This window comes from Oncorhynchus mykiss, chromosome 23 (assembly GCF_057628025.1).
Source record: "Oncorhynchus mykiss isolate SJ-2025 chromosome 23, ASM5762802v1, whole genome shotgun sequence".
In the NCBI taxonomy this organism is placed as follows: Eukaryota; Metazoa; Chordata; class Actinopteri; order Salmoniformes; family Salmonidae; genus Oncorhynchus; species Oncorhynchus mykiss.
In genome coordinates this window covers 51,447,501-51,466,025 of record NC_143044.1, presented here as the reverse complement: position 1 = coordinate 51,466,025, position 18,525 = coordinate 51,447,501, and the positions used below count along the sequence as shown (strand labels likewise).

General features: G+C 41.5%; 1 protein-coding gene across 8 annotated transcripts in view; it reads left to right on the top strand.

The window, feature by feature from the left end:
- The window catches only part of LOC110515674 (uncharacterized), a 252,866-nt gene that overhangs the window by 153,764 nt on the left and 80,577 nt on the right, over positions 1-18,525 (top strand). For 7 of the 8 annotated variants that reach the window (XM_090217615.1, XM_090217612.1, XM_090217614.1 and 4 more), the window contains 5 exons: positions 3,081-3,116; positions 4,339-4,383; positions 6,296-6,349; positions 7,417-7,470; positions 9,837-9,917. In XM_090217615.1, coding sequence (XP_090073741.1) covers positions 3,081-3,116; positions 4,339-4,383; positions 6,296-6,349; positions 7,417-7,470; positions 9,837-9,917 — 270 coding nt within the window. The remainder of the gene's footprint in view (positions 1-3,080; positions 3,117-4,338; positions 4,384-6,295; positions 6,350-7,416; positions 7,471-9,836; positions 9,918-18,525) is intronic. The other variant, XM_090217613.1, reaches the window with a different exon arrangement.

Genomic DNA, 18,525 nt, shown 5'->3' with positions numbered 1-18,525 from the left:
AAATAGTCTGGGGGGGGCAATGTAAATAGTCTGGGTGGGCAATGTAAATAGTCTGGGGGGGGATATGTAAATAGTCTGGGGGGGCAATGTAAATAGTCTGGGGGGGGGCAATGTAAATAGTCTGGGGGGGCAATGTAAATAGTCTGGGGGGGCAATGTAAATAGTCTGGGGGGGCAATGTAAATAGTCTGGGGGGGGCAATGTAAATAGTCTGGGGGGGCAATGTAAATAGTCTGGGGGGGCAATGTAAATAGTCTGGGGGGGCAATGTAAATAGTCTGGGGGGGGCAATGTAAATAGTCTGGGGGGGCAATGTAAACAGTCTGGGGGGGCAATGTAAATAGTCTGGGGGGGCAATGTAAATAGTCTGGGGGGGCAATGTAAAGAGTCTGGGGGGGCAATGTAAATAGTCTGGGGGGGCAATGTAAATAGTCTGGGGGGGCAATGTAAACAGTCTGGGGGGGCAATGTAAACAGTCTGGGGGGGCAATGTAAATAGTCTGGGGGGGCAATGTAAATAGTCTGGGGGGGCAATGTAAATAGTCTGGGGGGGCAATGTAAATAGTCTGGGGGGGCAATGTAAACAGTCTGGGGGGGCAATGTAAATAGTCTGGGGGGGCAATGTAAACAGTCTGGGGGGGCAATGTAAATAGTCTGGGGGGGCAATGTAAATAGTCTGGGGGGGCAATGTAAATAGTCTGGGGGGGCAATGTAAACAGTCTGGGGGGGCAATGTAAATAGTCTGGGGGGGGCAATGTAAATAGTCTGGGGGGGCAATGTAAATAGTCGCTTAATCATGAGCTTTGAGGACACTGTGGTTTTGTGTGCACTATGTAGGGAATAGCCTGCCATTTAGGATACATCCAAAACATATATGAAAGAGCTGTTGGCAAAGAATCTAATAATCAAATATAAAAAAAAGAATACAAAGTTCAAAGGAGGTCAATCTTTATCGTGCCACACATCAAAATTAGACTTCAACAGTAGTTACATGGTTTAGAATGAATGTCATAGACTTCAACAATAGTTACAGGGTTTAGAATGAATGTCATAGACTTCAACAATAGTTACAGGGTTTAGAATGAATGTCATAGACTTCAACAATAGTTACAGGGTTTAGAATGAATGTCATAGACTTCAACAATAGTTACAGGGTTTAGAATGAATGTCATAGACTTCAACAATAGTTACAGGGTTTAGAATGAATGTCATAGACTTCAACAATAGTTACAGGGTTTAGAATGAATGTCATAGACTTCAACAATAGTTACAGGGTTTAGAATGAATGTCATAGACTTCAACAATAGTTACAGGGTTTAGAATGAATGTCATAGACTTCAACAATAGTTACAGGGTTTAGAATGAATGTCATAGACTTCAACAATAGTTACAGGGTTTAGAATGAATGTCATAGACTTCAACAATAGTTACAGGGTTTAGAATGAATGTCATAGACTTCAACAGTAGTTACAGGGTTTAGAATGAATGTCATAGACTTCAACAATAGTTACAGGGTTTAGAATGAATGTCATAGACTTCAACAATAGTTACAGGGTTTAGAATGAATGTCATAGACTTCAACAATAGTTACAGGGTTTAGAATGAATGTCATAGACTTCAACAATAGTTACAGGGTTTAGAATGAATGTCATAGACTTCAACAATAGTTACAGGGTTTAGAATGAATGTCATAGACTTCAACAGTAGTTACAGGGTTTAGAATGAATGTCATAGACTTCAACAATAGTTACAGGGTTTAGAATGAATGTCATAGACTTCAACAATAGTTACAGGGTTTAGAATGAATGTCATAGACTTCAACAGTAGTTACAGGGTTTAGAATGAATGTCATAGACTTCAACAATAGTTACAGGGTTTAGAATGAATGTCATAGACTTCAACAATAGTTACAGGGTTTAGAATGAATGTCATAGACTTCAACAATAGTTACAGGGTTTAGAATGAATGTCATAGACTTCAACAATAGTTACAGGGTTTAGAATGAATGTCATAGACTTCAACAATAGTTACAGGGTTTAGAATGAATGTCATAGACTTCAACAATAGTTACAGGGTTTAGAATGAATGTCATAGACTTCAACAGTAGTTACAGGGTTTAGAATGAATGTCATAGACTTCAACAATAGTTACAGGGTTTAGAATGAATGTCATAGACTTCAACAATAGTTACAGGGTTTAGAATGAATGTCATAGACTTCAACAATAGTTACATGGTTTAGAATGAATGTCATAGACTTCAACAATAGTTACAGGGTTTAGAATGAATGTCATAGACTTCAACAATAGTTACAGGGTTTAGAATGAATGTCATAGACTTCAACAATAGTTACATGGTTTAGAATGAATGTCATTCAGAAACAAGACTTCAACAATAGTTACAGGGTTTAGAATGAATGTCATAGACTTCAACAATAGTTACAGGGTTTAGAATGAATGTCATAGACTTCAACAATAGTTACAGGGTTTAGAATGAATGTCATAGACTTCAACAATAGTTACAGGGTTTAGAATGAATGTCATAGACTTCAACAATAGTTACAGGGTTTAGAATGAATGTCATAGACTTCAACAATAGTTACAGGGTTTAGAATGAATGTCATAGACTTCAACAATAGTTACAGGGTTTAGAATGAATGTCATAGACTTCAACAATAGTTACAGGGTTTAGAATGAATGTCATAGACTTCAACAATAGTTACAGGGTTTAGAAGGAATGTCATAGACTTCAACAATAGTTACAGGGTTTAGAATGAATGTCATAGACTTCAACAATAGTTACAGGGTTTAGAATGAATGTCATAGACTTCAACAATAGTTACAGGGTTTAGAATGAATGTCATAGACTTCAACAATAGTTACAGGGTTTAGAATGAATGTCATAGACTTCAACAATAGTTACAGGGTTTAGAATGAGTACAGTACAGATCCTCCCCAAAAGTACTTAAGTAGTACTTTAAAGTTTTTTTCTTAAGTACTTTACACCAGTCCTATTGTGTGTCTCTTGTGTAAAGACATTGGATTTACAGGATGAGGATAATGGTTTTTATGATCCTTTTCTTCAGGGACAAAGAGGACTCCAAGGACCACATGGTTTCAAGGTAACCAGTTCAGTCTAAGTATTCAGATGAAGGACAAGCATTACATACACTTTAAAGGCCTCATCTACACTGATCTGAGTACTGTATAACCTTTGACATTAGGTTTGGTCATCTACACTGATCTGAGTACTGTATAACCTTTGACATTGGGTTTGGTTATCGACACTGATCTGAGTACTGTATAACCTTTGACATTAGGTTTGGTCATCTACACTGATCTGAGTACTGTATAACCTTTGACATTGGGTTTGGTTATCTACACTGATCTGAGTACTGTATAACCTTTGACATTGGGTTTGGTCATCTACACTGATCTGAGTACTATATGACATTTGACATTAGGTTTGGTCATCTACACTGATCTGAGTACTGTATAACCTTTGACATTGGGTTTGGTTATCTACACTGATCTGAGTACTGTATAACCTTTGACATTGGGTTTGGTCATCTACACTGATCTGAGTACTATATAACCTTTGACATTGGGTTTGGTTATCTACACTGATCTGAGTACTGTATAACCTTTGACATTGGGTTTGGTCATCTACACTGATCTGAGTACTATATGACCTTTGACATTAGGTTTGGTTATCTACACTGATCTGAGTACTGTATAACCTTTGACGTTGGGGTGGCAGGGTAGCCTAGTGGTTAGAGCGTTGGACTAGCAGCCGACATTGGGTTTGCAAGTTCAAATCCCCGAGCTGACAAGGTACAAATCTGTCGTTCTGCCCCTGAACAGGCAGTTAACCAACTGTTCCTAGGCCATCATTGAAAATAAGAACTTGTTTTTAACTGACTTGCCTAGTTAAATAAAGGTAAAAAATAAAAAATTCAAATGGGTTTGTTAAGTACACAATGATATACAATAACACATATACACATGATACTGTATATGAGCAGCCTGGAATTGAATAGGAGCCCAGTACACAAAGAAATGATATTTGAGGAATAAAAAGTGATATGTATTACAGTGTGTTTCTAGACTAAATAGAAACTGGGAGTTCTATAAAGTCAGGTTGAATTGCTCTGTTTGGTAGGTTTTCTTTCTTGAAGCCAGACGCTAAATAGATTTTCTCAGGGTCTCACTTATTAATACATGTCCTGGAGTAATTATGGAGAAAAACAAATCTAACCTTAAATGGTCTCTCTCTCTCTCTCTATCTCTCTCTTTTTCTTCTTTCCCTTTCCCCCTCTCCCTCCTTTCATTACTGATTTAAAGGGAAGCTTAGGACTACCAGGTCCAAAGGGAGAGCCCGGCCCAGAGGTAAACACCCGAGATAATCAAACTATCACCAGAGAACAAAGAGCCTCTATCACCAGAGAACAAAGAGCCTCTATCACCAGAGAACAAAGAGTCTCTATCACCAGAGAACAAAGAGACTCTATCACCAGAGAACAAAGAGCCTCTATCACCAGAGAACAAAGAGCCTCTATCACCAGAGAATAAAGAGTCTCTATCACCAGAGAACAAAGAGTCTCTATCACCAGAGAACAAAGAGACTCTATCACCAGAGAACAAATAGCCTCTATCACCAGAGAACAAAGAGCCTCTATCACCAGAGAATAAAGAGTCTCTATCACCAGAGAACAAAGAGTCTCTATCACCAGAGAACAAAGAGACTCTATCACCAGAGAACAAATAGTCTCTATCACCAGAGAACAAAGAGCCTCTATCACCAGAGAATAAAGAGTCTCTATCACCAGAGAACAAAGAGTCTCTATCACCAGAGAACAAAGAGACTCTATCACCAGAGAACAAAGAGTCTCTATCACCAGAGAACAAAGAGTCTCTATCACCAGAGAACAAAGAGACTCTATCACCAGAGAACAAAGAGTCTCTATCACCAGAGAACAAAGAGTCTTTATCACCAGAGAACAAATAGTCTCTATCACCCAACAATACCCAACAACACAAGCTGTATGATCCTCTGCCATTGTACTTATTGGTACAGTAGAATGAAACTGTTTGGATTGACACAGGAAACAGAATTTATTACATTGTGTACCAAGTACTCAGATACCCTAGATCACCTTTAGTGCACCTGTAGTTGGTTTAGGTTCTATTTCAGGTTCCCTGAGCAGCTAGTGGTAATGCAACTCACCCCAGGAACTAGAACTAGGTCTATATGGCATGACAAGTGCTTAATTACCTCAGGTCAAACGTTTGAGCAATTTATATTGGTCTACAGAGAGAAATGACTATCTTAAACTCTATGGACTCTTGGAAGACTAGCCCTTGAGGATTAAAATACTGATCAAATTCTTATCAACCAGTACGACTAATCAAACGTTTGAGGCTGGGCCACCTGTTGACTGTAAGTGGAAGTGGGTCGTTCAATGTAACTACTATAGAACACTTGAATAGCTCCTGTTTTCCTCCACTGCCCTCTGATACCTAAAGAGGATGGTCAAGCTCCCAAACCAGACAGATTGCTGCAATTCTCACAGCAGGTCAAACACCAAAAGATTGCTGCAATCTTCTTTCTTCCCCTACAGTTTGTCCCCTACAGTCTGGTATTTGGGAAATGGTTCATTGGTCTTTTCAGTTCTTGATATTTACCCATTTGATTCTTGACAGATATAACTTCTAAATGCCTTTTGAGCTTGACACAACTGTCGAATCCCAGACTATAAATTTAAAATAAAATAAAACTGCCGGATGTCCTGAAGGGTATTCTACAAAGTAGGATCAAGGAGTTAGCCAGTAAATATCCCCAAATAACCTTATTTTTTAAGAAAGGTAAGCTTGAAATGGGCTTGGTCTAATTGACTGAACAACCAAAAACACATACACGTTTAGCTTTCTTAATGAACCAGAAAATCAACAGTTATTTCTGGTTATTTATCAAAGTTAGCTGGTTAACTAATTAAACCTACTTTGTAATATATCCCTCTGGTGTCTAGTAGCTAGCTACAGTCTACACATTTCCAACCCCTCCCGAGATGTCTTCTTCTTAGCATCCAACTTCCAACCCCTTTGACGACCAGAAAGGCCTCCAGAACAACATGTCTTTACTGGGGTGTACAGTTGGCAGCTCAGGAATGCAACTCTCTGAATCAGAGAGTGATTGCTGGGGCTGCCTGCAGTTACCCAGACAGGCAGGTCACCATGGGCCAGGCTGTGATTACTAGAAGAAGGGATATTAGACTCTAACACTTCTCTGACTGTTTTCCAGGGTAAAGAAGGTCCTCGTGGACTCATCGGACTCCCAGGGATTGCAGGAGAGACGGTGAGTAAAAGACATGTTACTTAAAATACATGTATTAAGTACAGTTTGAACCAGGGGTGTGGTCAAAGACATGTTACTTGAAATACATGTATTAAGTACCGTTTGAATCAGGGGTGTGGTCAAAGACATGTTATTTCAAATACATATATTAAGTACCGTTTGAACCAGGGGTGTGGTCAAAGACATGTTACTTCAAATACATATATTAAGTACCGTTTGAACCAGGGGTGTGGTCAATTCTAGTTCAATTATGGAAGATATATTTAGTTCCTGAGTTGAAATGGAATTGGTTCCTGAGTTGAAATGGAATTGGTTCCTGAGTTGAAATGGAATTGGTTCCTGAGTTGAAATGGAATTGGTTCCTGAGTTGAAATGGAATTGGTTCCTGAGTTGAAATGGAATTGGTTCCTGAGTTGAAATGGAATTGACCCCACCCCTCCTGAAAGAACAATCTCATCTTCCTCCTTCTCTCATGTCTCCCTGTTCCACTGTTCCCCCAACTACACCTACCAAAGGACAATAAGGAAACACATAGATAAACCGCTGAGGTGAGACAGAGAGAAAGTAAGAGAGAGAAGAAGAGAGCTGATGAAGGCAAAGGGGGGGGGGGGGGGGGGGGGCAAAGTCTTGAATTGTTACACAGACGATCAGTAATTCAATTTGAGAATGAATTAGTGGGTAGAGGCAGATCGGAACGTTTTACGTTATGAGGGAGCAGAGGCAGGCATGGTCCCCAATCTGTTGCTGCACCTGCTGTACCTATAATGAGTATCTGTCTTTATTCAGAAGCAGGAGAGGGAAAGAGAGGCATTTCATCCTGGAAAAGGGAAAGGATGTTGAAACATGGTGGGCCCGCTGATGCGGAGAGGAGGAGAGAGATAAATGTGTCTGTATGGTAATGGGAGGTTGGGCGTGTGTGTTGAGGGGGCAGTAGTTGTGCGTGTTTGTGTACCTGTTCACATCTATGTGTGTGTGTGTGTGTGTGTGTGTGTGTGTGTGTGTGTGTGTGTGTGTGTGTGTGAAGACCTGGTTGACAGATGTGTCTCTGTTCTGTCCTCCGTTTCTAGGGATCGTCGGGGGACCAGGGAATACCTGGTAGAGACGGTCTGAAAGGAAACAAGGTAGAGCTTCAAATCAAGTCTTACACCTTTAAGAACAGACCTGCAGGCAGACATTAGACAGATGTTTCACCATCACCGTAGAGGATGATGCATGACTATCAGATTGGATAGCCACTATCTTCCTCTTTTAAGGGGTCATACTGGGGTATAGTCTGTATTAAGTGGTTATACTGGGGTATAGTCCTGTATTAAGTGGTTATACTGGGGTATAGTCCTGTATTAAGTGGTTATACTGGGGTATAGTCCTGTATTAAGTGGTTCTACTGGGGTATAGCCTGTATTAAGGGGTTATACTGGGGTATAGTCTGTATTAAGGGGTTATACTGGGGTATACCCTGTATTAAGGGGTTATACTGGGGTATAGCCTGTATTAAGTGGTTATACTGGGGTATAGTCCTATATTAAATGGTTATACTGGGGTATGGGCCTGTATTAAGTGGTTATACTGGGGTATAGTCTGTATTAAGTGGTCATACTGGGGTATAGCCTGTATTAAGTGGTTGTACTGGGGTATAGTCTGTATTAAGTGGTTATACTGGGGTATAGTCTGTATTAAGTGGTTGTACTGGGGTATAGTCTGTATTAAGTGGTTGTACTGGGGTATAGTCTGTATTAAGTGGTTATACTGGGGTATAGTCTGTATTAAGTGGTTGTACTGGGGTATAGTCTGTATTAAGTGGTTATACTGGGGTATAGTCTGTATTAAGTGGTTATACTGGGGTATAGTCCTGTATTAAGTGGTTATACTGGGGTATAGTCCTGTATTAAGTGGTTCTACTGGGGTATAGCCTGTATTAAGGGGTTATACTGGGGTATAGTCTGTATTGAGGGGTTATACTGGGGTATACCCTGTATTAAGGGGTTATACTGGGGTATAGCCTGTATTAAGTGGTTATACTGGGGTATAGTCCTATATTAAATGGTTATACTGGGGTATGGGCCTGTATTAAGTGGTTATACTGGGGTATAGTCTGTATTAAGTGGTTATACTGGGGTATAGTCCTATATTAAATGGTTATACTGGGGTATGGGCCTGTATTAAGTGGTTATACTGGGGTATAGTCTGTATTAAGTGGTTATACTGGGGTATAGTCTGTATTAAGTGGTCATACTGGGGTATAGCCTGTATTAAGTGGTCATACTGGGGTATAGCCTGTGTTAAGTGGTTGTACTGGGGTATAGTCTGTATTAAGTGGTTCTACTGGGGTATAGTCTGTATTAAGTGGTTATACTGGGGTATAGTCTGTATTAAGTGGTTGTACTGGGGTATAGTCTGTATTAAGTGGTTGTACTGGGGTATAGTCTGTATTAAGTGGTTATACTGGGGTATAGTCTGTATTAAGTGGTTGTACTGGGGTATAGTCTGTATTAAGTGGTTATACTGGGGTATAGTCTGTATTAAGTGGTTATACTGGGGTATAGTCCTGTATTAAGTGGTTATACTGGGGTATAGCCTGTATTAAGTGGTCATACTGGGGTGTAGTCTGTATTAAGTGGTTATACTGGGGTATAGTCTGTATTAAGTGGTTCCACTGGTGTATAGTCCTGTAGACTGTGCATGGTGAGCTCAGCTCTATCGTGGCCTGTACACACACACCCATCTCTGACAAGGCTGCATGCTACAGTTTATAAAATACTGCCGGGTCTGTTTCCATCACGCACACAAACACGCTGTGGACTAAAGAAAAAAATACAATAATATTGTTTTGGGTTGTCATTTCCTAATTAACCCCTGTTGTTGTGTGAAATGATTCCAGTAGGGTGACAGATATCCTCAGCTTTAGCCTCTGACTCCCCCCCCTACCTCCCACACTGTGTGTGTCATTCATAGTGAAGTGGAGTGACAGATATCCTCAGCTTTAGTCTCTGACTCCCCACCTTCCCTCCCCCCTACCTCCCACACTGTGTGTGTCATTCATAGTGAAGTGGGGTGACAGATATCCTCAGCTTTAGTCTCTGACCCCCCCCCCCCCCCCTCCCTCCCTACCTCCGATACTGTGTGTGTCATTCATAGTGAAGTGGGGTGACAGATATCCTCAGCTTTAGTCTCTGACTCCCCCCCTCCCCCCTACCTCCCACACTGTGTGTGTCATTCATAGTGAAGTGGGGTGACAGATCAGTCACTCAGAGTCACCCCCTGTACTGTAGAGATGACACGGCCCATCAGTCACTCAGAGTTACCCCCTGTACTGTAGAGATGACACGGCCCATCAGTCACTCAGAGTCACCCCCTGTACTGTAGAGATGACACGGCCCATCAGTCACTCAGAGTCACCCCCTGTACTGTAGAGATGACACGGCCCATCAGTCACTCAGAGTCACCCCCTGTACTGTAGAGATGACTGTCTGTCTATCTCTCTCCCTAGGGGGACTCTGGAGATGTGATGGGACCCCAGGGCCTGCCTGGACCCAAGGGAGAGCCTGGAGAGCCAGTAGCTGAACAGCTGGTGAGTTTGCTGAGAGCTCATAGGGCTCCGGTCAAAGTAGTGCACTACAGTATGGAATAGGGTCCCATCTGGGACGCAGGCAGACACTATTATCACTTCATCAGCCTTATCCACACACACACACACACACACACACACACACACACACACACACACACACACACACACACACACACAGTAGATTAGTATATCACTTTGGAATTCAGTGCATGGTAATCAGTCATCACTGGACACCTGATCTCACAAACAGACACACACAAACAGACACACACAAACACACACATAAACACACACATAAACACACACACACACACACACACACAGACACACATACACACAGAGTAGTAGATCAGCTAGAAACAGCTGCGACGACAGCAGCAAACATGTTGACTGAGAGGCGTGCCTGTCGTAGCACAGCCCTGACATCATGCAGATGCAATGCTAGTAAGTAATCCAGCATTCAGTGACACCAGCCACGGTAATGGCCTCTCCACCTCCGTTCTGAGGCTTACAGCTGTCAGCAGACTACTTTGTGGACCCGGCTTTGCATTTAGAAGTGTTCATTACATGCAGGGAACTACCAAAATGAAGGAAACGCCAACATAAAGAGTCTTAATAGGGTGTTGGGCCACCATGAGCCAGAACAGCTTTAATGCACCTTGGCATCGTGTCGGAAATTCTTTTGGAGGATCCCACAACATTCTTCCACCAGAAATTCCATCATTTGGTGTTTTGTTGAAGTTGGTGGGAAACGCTGTCTCGGGTGCCGCTCCAGAATCTCCTATACGTGTTCATTTGGGTTGAGGTGGTACTGCACCTGCAGTACCAGCTAGTTACCTGTACAGACACAGCACCTGCAGTACCAGCTAGTTACCTGTACAGACACAGCACCTGCAGTACGAGCTAGTAGCAGACCTTAACAGTCAAGATGTGTGGGTTGACTTGACTGTGTTTCAGACCTAGGTTCAAATACTATTTGAAATCATTCACATTTTTAGAGAGTTTGCTCCAGCCTACCTCGATTGCCACATGGGTGGGTTTATCATATTGGAACTATTCTATTGGGTCCATTAAGTAGAGCATTCTCAGTCAAGCACAAAGTAAGTATTTTCAATATGAGGTAAAAAAAAATGAACCCAGGTTTTCTGCGTTTTGCATGGTGCAAGCCCAAGCAGTGATGGCAGATATCAGCTAGCAGTATAGGTATGAGTTCTGAATGGCACCCTGTTCCCTAAAGCTGTTCCAAAGCCCTGGTCAAAAGTAGTGCACTATGTAGGGAATAGGGTGCCAGCTCTCAGGATAGGCTAGGGCAATAATGTTTGTTTCTACATGGAAGGTGCTAAACTGAACATTAAGCATGACAGTGGAACTACTCATTAGGTCGGAGCGCACACAAACACACACACACACATTAAGAGCTAATGTGCTCGGTAGAGCAGAGTAATAAGAGAGATGTTTGCATGTTAATGGTGTCAGGGAGAGGAATGTCTCTAAGAAAGTGAGTAGGTAAACAAGTGTGGAGGAGGGCAGGATGGAGGGATATAGAGAGGGAAGGATGGAGGGATGTAGAGAGGGAAGGATGGAGGGATACAGAGAGGGAAGGATGGAGGGATATAGAGAGGGAAGGATGGAGGGATGTAGAGAGGGAAGGATGGAAGGATACAGAGGGAAGGATGGAGGGATACAGAGGGAAGGATGGAGGGATGTAGAGAGGGAAGGATGGAGGGATACAGAAAGGGAAGGATGGAGGGATGTAGAGAGGGAAGGATGGAGGGATGTAGAGAGGGAAGGATGGAGGGATATAGAGAGGGAAGGATGGAGGGATATAGAGAGGGAAGTATGGAGGGATACAGAGGGAAGGATGGAGGGATGTAGAGAGGGAAGGATGGAGGGATGTAGAGAGGGAAGGATGGAGGAATGATGAGAGGGAAGTATGGAGGAATGTAGAGAGAGAAGGATGAATGTACTTTGGTGCAAAAAGTGCAAATCAATAACAGAACAACAGCAAAGGACTTTGTGAAATTGCTGTAGGACACAGGTACAAAAGTATCTATATCCACAGTAAAAAGGCTGCTCAGCAAGGAGGAGGCCAATGCTCCAAAACTGCCATAAAAAAGCCAGACTATGGTTTGCAACTGCACATGGGGACAAAGATCGTACATTTTGGAGAAATGTCCTCTGGTCTGATGAAACAAAAATAGAACTGTTTGGCCATAATGACCATCGTTAAGTTTGTAGGAAAAGGGGGGAGGCTTGCAAGCCGAAGAACACCAAATGGACAGTGACCCCAAGCATACTTCCAAAGTTGTGGCAAAATGGCTTAAGGACAACAAAGTCAAGGTATTGGAGTCGCCATCACAAAGCCCTGACCTCAATCCTGTAGAAAATTTGTGGACAGAACTGAAAAAGCGTGTGCGAGCAAGGAGGCCTACAAACCTGACTCAGTTACACAAAATTCACCCAACTTATTGTGGGAAGCTTGTGGAAGGCTACCCAAAACGTTTGACCCTAGTTAAACAATTTAAAGGCAATGCTACCAAATACTAATTGAGTGTATGTAAACTTTTGACCCACTGGGAATGTGATGAAAGAATAAAAGCTGAAATAAATAATTATCTCTACTTTTATTCAGACATTTTGCATTCTTAAAATAAAGTGGTGATCCTAACTGACCTAAAACAGGGAATTTTTAACTAGGATTAAATGTCAGGAATGATGAAAAACGTAATTTAAATGTATTTGGCTAAGGTGTATGTAAACTTCCGACTTCAACTGTACTTTTGATACTTAAGTATATTTAAAACCAAATACATTTAGACTTTTACTCAAGTAGTATTTTACTTGAGTCAATTTTTATTATCTTTACTTTTACTCCGGTTTGACAGTTGAGAACTTTTTCCACCACTGCTGATTTTACTGGTGACCAGCCTTCACTGTGTTTTCATGGTGCCTTCACTGAGTTTTCATGGTGCCTTCACTGAGTTTTCATGGTGTTTTCACTGTGTTTTCATGGTTCCTTGACTGAGTTTTCATGGTTCCTTCACTGAGTTTTCATGGTTCCTTCACTGAGTTTTCATGGTGTTTTCACTGTGTTTTCATGGTGCCTTCACTGAGTTTTCATGGTGCCTTCACTGTGTTTTCATGGTTCCTTCACTGTGTTTTCATGGTTCCTTCACTCTGTTTTCATGGTGCCTTCATTGTGTTTTCATTGTGTTTTGCTGGTGACCTGCCTTCACTTTGTTTTATGCTGCCTTCACTGTGTTTTCATGCATCCTTCATTGTGTTTTCATGGTGCCTTCACCGTGTTTTCATGTTGCCTTCACTGTGTTTGCTGGTGACCAGCCTTCACTGTGTTTTCATGGTGCCTTCACTGTGTTTTCATTGTACCTTCACTATCTTTTCATGGTTCCTTCACTGTGTTTTCATGGTTCCTTCACTGTGTTTTCATGGTGCCTTCACTGTGTTTGCTGGTGACCAACCTTCACTGTGTTTTCATGGTGCCTTCACTGTGTTTTCATTGTGCCTTCACTGTGTTTTCATGTTGCCTTCACTGTGTTTTCATGGTGCCTTCACTATGTTTTCATGGTGCCTTCACTGTATTTTGCTGGTGACCAGCCTTCACTGTGTTTTATGGTGCCTTCACTATGTTTTCATGGTGCCTTCACTGTGTTTATAGGTGACCAGCCTTCACTGTGTTTTCATGGTGCCTTCACTGTGTTTGCTGGTGACCAGCCTTTGCTGTGTTTTGGACTCATGCTGGCTTGCAAAGTGATGTTTGAATCCTATTGGAATCCAGGCAGAGTGGGGATATCCAACAACTGGAAGTGTTTTTCACTCACAACAACATGGTTTCTGTCACGTTCTGACCATAGTTCTGTTATTTTATCTTTGTTTTAGTATGGTCAGGGCGTGAGTTGGGTGGGCAGTCTATGTTTGTTTTTCTATGTTGGTTTTTGAGTTCGGCCTAGTATGGTTCTCAATCAGAGGCAGCTGTCAATTGTTGTCCCTGATTGAGAATCATACTTTGGTAGCTTGATTTAACATTTGAGTTGTGGGTGTTTGTCTTCCGTGTCAGTGTTTGTCGCCACACGGGACTGTTTCGTTCATTTCACGTTTATTGTTTTTGTATTTCGTAGTGTTCAGTTTATGTTTTAAAATAAACATTATGGACACTTACCACACTGCGTTTTGGTCCTCCAATCCTTCTCGCTTCTCCTCCTCAGAGGGGGACGAGATCCCTTACAGTTTCAGAATGACTGGCAGGGTTAAACAGAAGAATAAATAACCATCTAAACTGGAACAACAGCTCAGTAATGGGTGCAATAAGTCCAACTAACAGATTGGATTAGTTTAGAAAAATGTATGTTATGTATCTTTGTGTAGCATGATATTAATTCATCCGTAAACACAACATTACGTTCCCAGCAGGGAACATTAGATGGCACAGTCTCAGTAGGAGGAGCCTAGTATGCTGATTGTTGTTACTGCATTCATTGTTACTAACCAGTGTATTCTAAATAGTATTTTGTATGATTAGTACTACACAGTATGCAGTTTAAGTAAGTAGTGGGCAAGCAAGATTTGGGACACGGCCTGTGAGTAGTTGAGGAGGGCAGTGATGGAGGGATAGAGGGAGGGGGGGTGGATAGATGAATTAAGGTGAGAGAGAGCGAGAGAGAGAGATGACATTTAAACCGTTCTTTATTGGCACATTTCAACTTATTTACATATTGAATTTAGTGCCAATTCAGATGACACACCACTACACCCTTGAGGAAGTAAAACCAGAGTAACACAGGTTATTTGAGTTCATCCAACTATTTTAATTTGTCCTCTGAACACTTCTTAAAATGTGGGGGAGCTTTATTTCAGAACTGCTGCATTAGCATGAAGCAACGTTTCAGATGGCTGATTTACATTGTGCAAATGCAGGACTTAGTTGGAGCACTAATGCATGCTGAACACAGAAATCAATTTTCCATCAAGGGGGTGTACTGTAAATAATGCTTATCCCCGATCCCAATCAAGGCTGCGTCCAGAATGGCACCCTATTCCCTTCATAGTGCATCATTTTTGACCAGGACCCATGGGGCCACTATATAGGGAATAGGGTGTTATTTGGGAGACACCCCTGGACTTCTGTGTGTGTGGCAGCAGCAGAGCATTATGGGTCTGACTTCGCAACGTAGACGCTGTTAAAACATGTTGTAGGAGAGTATTGAACACAAGGCTCGTGGTGAAATGAAGTGTTCCTGCTGTTTGTCCTGTGTAGATGGAGGTATATTCCCATTGAAGTCTCACACAGGCTGTAGCTGTGCTGCTGGGAGACACACGGTCTCGTTCTCAAAGTGAATTGCTGATGTGTGATTTGCAGTAGATTAATTGTCTGGCTTGTTTGAACTTTCCTACATGGATACTTTATTATTTAGTCCTACTTTACTATTTATCTCTAACTACATGTACATATCTACCTCAATGACCTCGTACCCCTGCACATCCACTCAGTACTGGCACCCCTTCTATATAGACACGTTATCATGACTCAGTACTGGTGCCCATTGTATATAACCAAGTTATCATTACTCAGTACTGGTACCCCTTGTATATAACCAAGTTATCATGACTCAGTACTGGTACCCCTTGTATATAGACAAGTTATCATTACCCAGTACTGGTACCCCTTGTATATAACCAAGTTATCATGACTCAGTACTGGTACCCCATGTAAATAGACAAGTTATCATGACTCAGTACTGGTGCCCCTTGCAGACAGTATAGACACGTTATCATGACTCAGTACTGGTACCCCTTGCAGACACTATAGACATGTTATCATGACTCAGTACTGGTACCCCTTGCAGACACTATAGACATGTTATCATGACTCAGTACTGGTACCCCTTGTAGACAGTATAGACATGTTATCATGACTCAGTACTGGTACCCCTTGCAGACACTATAGACATGTTATCATGACTCAGTACTGGTACCCCTTGCAGACACTATAGACATGTTATCATGACTCAGTACTGGTACCCCTTGCAGACACTATAGACATGTTATCATGACTCAGTACTGGTACCCCTTGTAGACAGTATAGACACGTTATCATGACTCAGTACTGGTACCCCTTGTAGACAGTATAGACACGTTATCATGACTCAGTACTGGTACCCCTTGTAGACAGTATAGACATGTTATCATGACTCAGTACTGGTACCCCTTGTAGACAGTATAGACATGTTATCATGACTCAGTACTGGTACCCCTTGCAGACACTATAGACATGTTATCATGACTCAGTACTGGTACCCCTTGTAGACAGTATAGACATGTTATCATGACTCAGTACTAGTACTCCTTGTAGACAGTATAGACACGTTATCATGACTCAGTACTGGTACTCCTTGTAGACAGTATAGACATGTTATCATGACTCAGTACTGGTACCCCTTGTAGACAGTATAGACACGTTATCATGACTCAGTACTAGTACTCCTTGTAGACAGTATAGACATGTTATCATGACTCAGTACTAGTACCCCTTGAAGACAGTATAGACATGTTATCATGACTCAGTACTAGTACTCCTTGTAGACAGTATAGACACGTTATCATGACTCAGTACTAGTACCCCTTGTAGACAGTATAGACACGTTATCATTACTCAGTACTAGTACCCCTTGAAGACAGTATAGACATGTTATCATGACTCAGTACTAGTACTCCTTGTAGACAGTATAGACATGTTATCATGACTCAGTACTGGTACCCCTTGTAGACAGTATAGACATGTTATCATGACTCAGTACTAGTACTCCTTGTAGACAGTATAGACATGTTATCATGACTCAGTACTGGTACCCCTTGTAGACAGTATAGACATGTTATCATGACTCAGTACTAGTACTCCTTGTAGACAGTATAGACATGTTATCATGACTCAGTACTGGTACTCCTTGTAGACAGTATAGACATGTTATCATGACTCAGTACTGGTACCCCTTGTAGACAGTATAGACATGTTATCATGACTCAGTACTAGTACTCCTTGTAGACAGTATAGACATGTTATCATGACTCAGTACTGGTACCCCTTGCAGACAGTATAGACATGTTATCATTACTCAGTACTAGTACTCCTTGCAGACAGTATAGACACGTTATCATTACTCAGTACTGGTACCCCTTGTAGACAGTATAGACACGTTATCATGACTCAGTACTAGTACTCCTTGTAGACAGTATAGACACGTTATCATGACTCAGTACTAGTACTCCTTGTAGACAGTATAGACATGTTATCATGACTCAGTACTAGTACCCCTTGAAGACAGTATAGACATGTTATCATGACTCAGTACTGGTACCCCTTGCAGACAGTATAGACATGTTATCATGACTCAGTACTAGTACTCCTTGCAGACAGTATAGACACGTTATCATTACTCAGTACTGGTACCCCTTGCAGACAGTATAGACACGTTATCATGACTCAGTACTGGTACCCCTTGCAGACAGTATAGACATGTTATCATGACTCAGTACTGGTACCCCTTGTAGACAGTATAGACATGTTATCATGACTCAGTACTGGTACCCCTTGCAGACAGTATAGACATGTTATCATGACTCAGTACTAGTACTCCTTGCAGACAGTATAGACACGTTATCATTACTCAGTACTGGTACCCCTTGCAGACAGTATAGACACGTTATCATGACTCAGTACTGGTACCCCTTGCAGACAGTATAGACATGTTATCATGACTCAGTACTGGTACCCCTTGTATATAACCAAGTTATCATGACTCAGTACTGGTACCCCTTGTATATAACCAAGTTATCATGACTCAGTACTGGTACCCCTTGTATATAACCAAGTTATCATGACTCAGTACTGGTACCCCTTGCATACAGTATAGACACGTTATCATGACTCAGTACTGGTACCCCTTGTAGACAGTATAGACATGTTATCATTACTCAGTACTGGTACCCCTTGCAGACAGTATAGACATGTTATCATGACTCAGTACTAGTACCCCTTGTAGACAGTATAGACATGTTATCATGACTCAGTACTGGTACCCCTTGCATACAGTATAGACACGTTATCATTACTAATTCTTTATCTATTATTACTTCTATTATTACGTGTTTTACTTTTCTGTTATTTCTCTACTGTCTTTATCTCTGTATTGTGGGGAAGGACCTGTAAGTAAGCATTTCCCTGTTAGTCTACACCTGTTGTTTACAAAGCAGGGGACAAGTTACATTTGATTTGACTTAACAAAGGCTTTTTAACTGCAGCTACTTGGTCAGAGTGTCTTGGTATATTTCAGACGGTCTGTATCTGTATCTTACATGTTTAGCCTCCAATCTTTACATCATATCACATGTTAATTGTCACGTACACATGGTTAGCAGATGTCAATGTCAATGCGAGTGTAGCGAAATGCTTGTAAAAAAAAAATAATAATCTAACAATGTAAGAAATAATACATAAAAAAACCAAAATACTGCACAGTTTCCTAAGGACCTGAAGCGAGGCGACCATGTCTGTCAGCGTCATCTGATTATCAATGCTGACGTTATGCTGTATGAT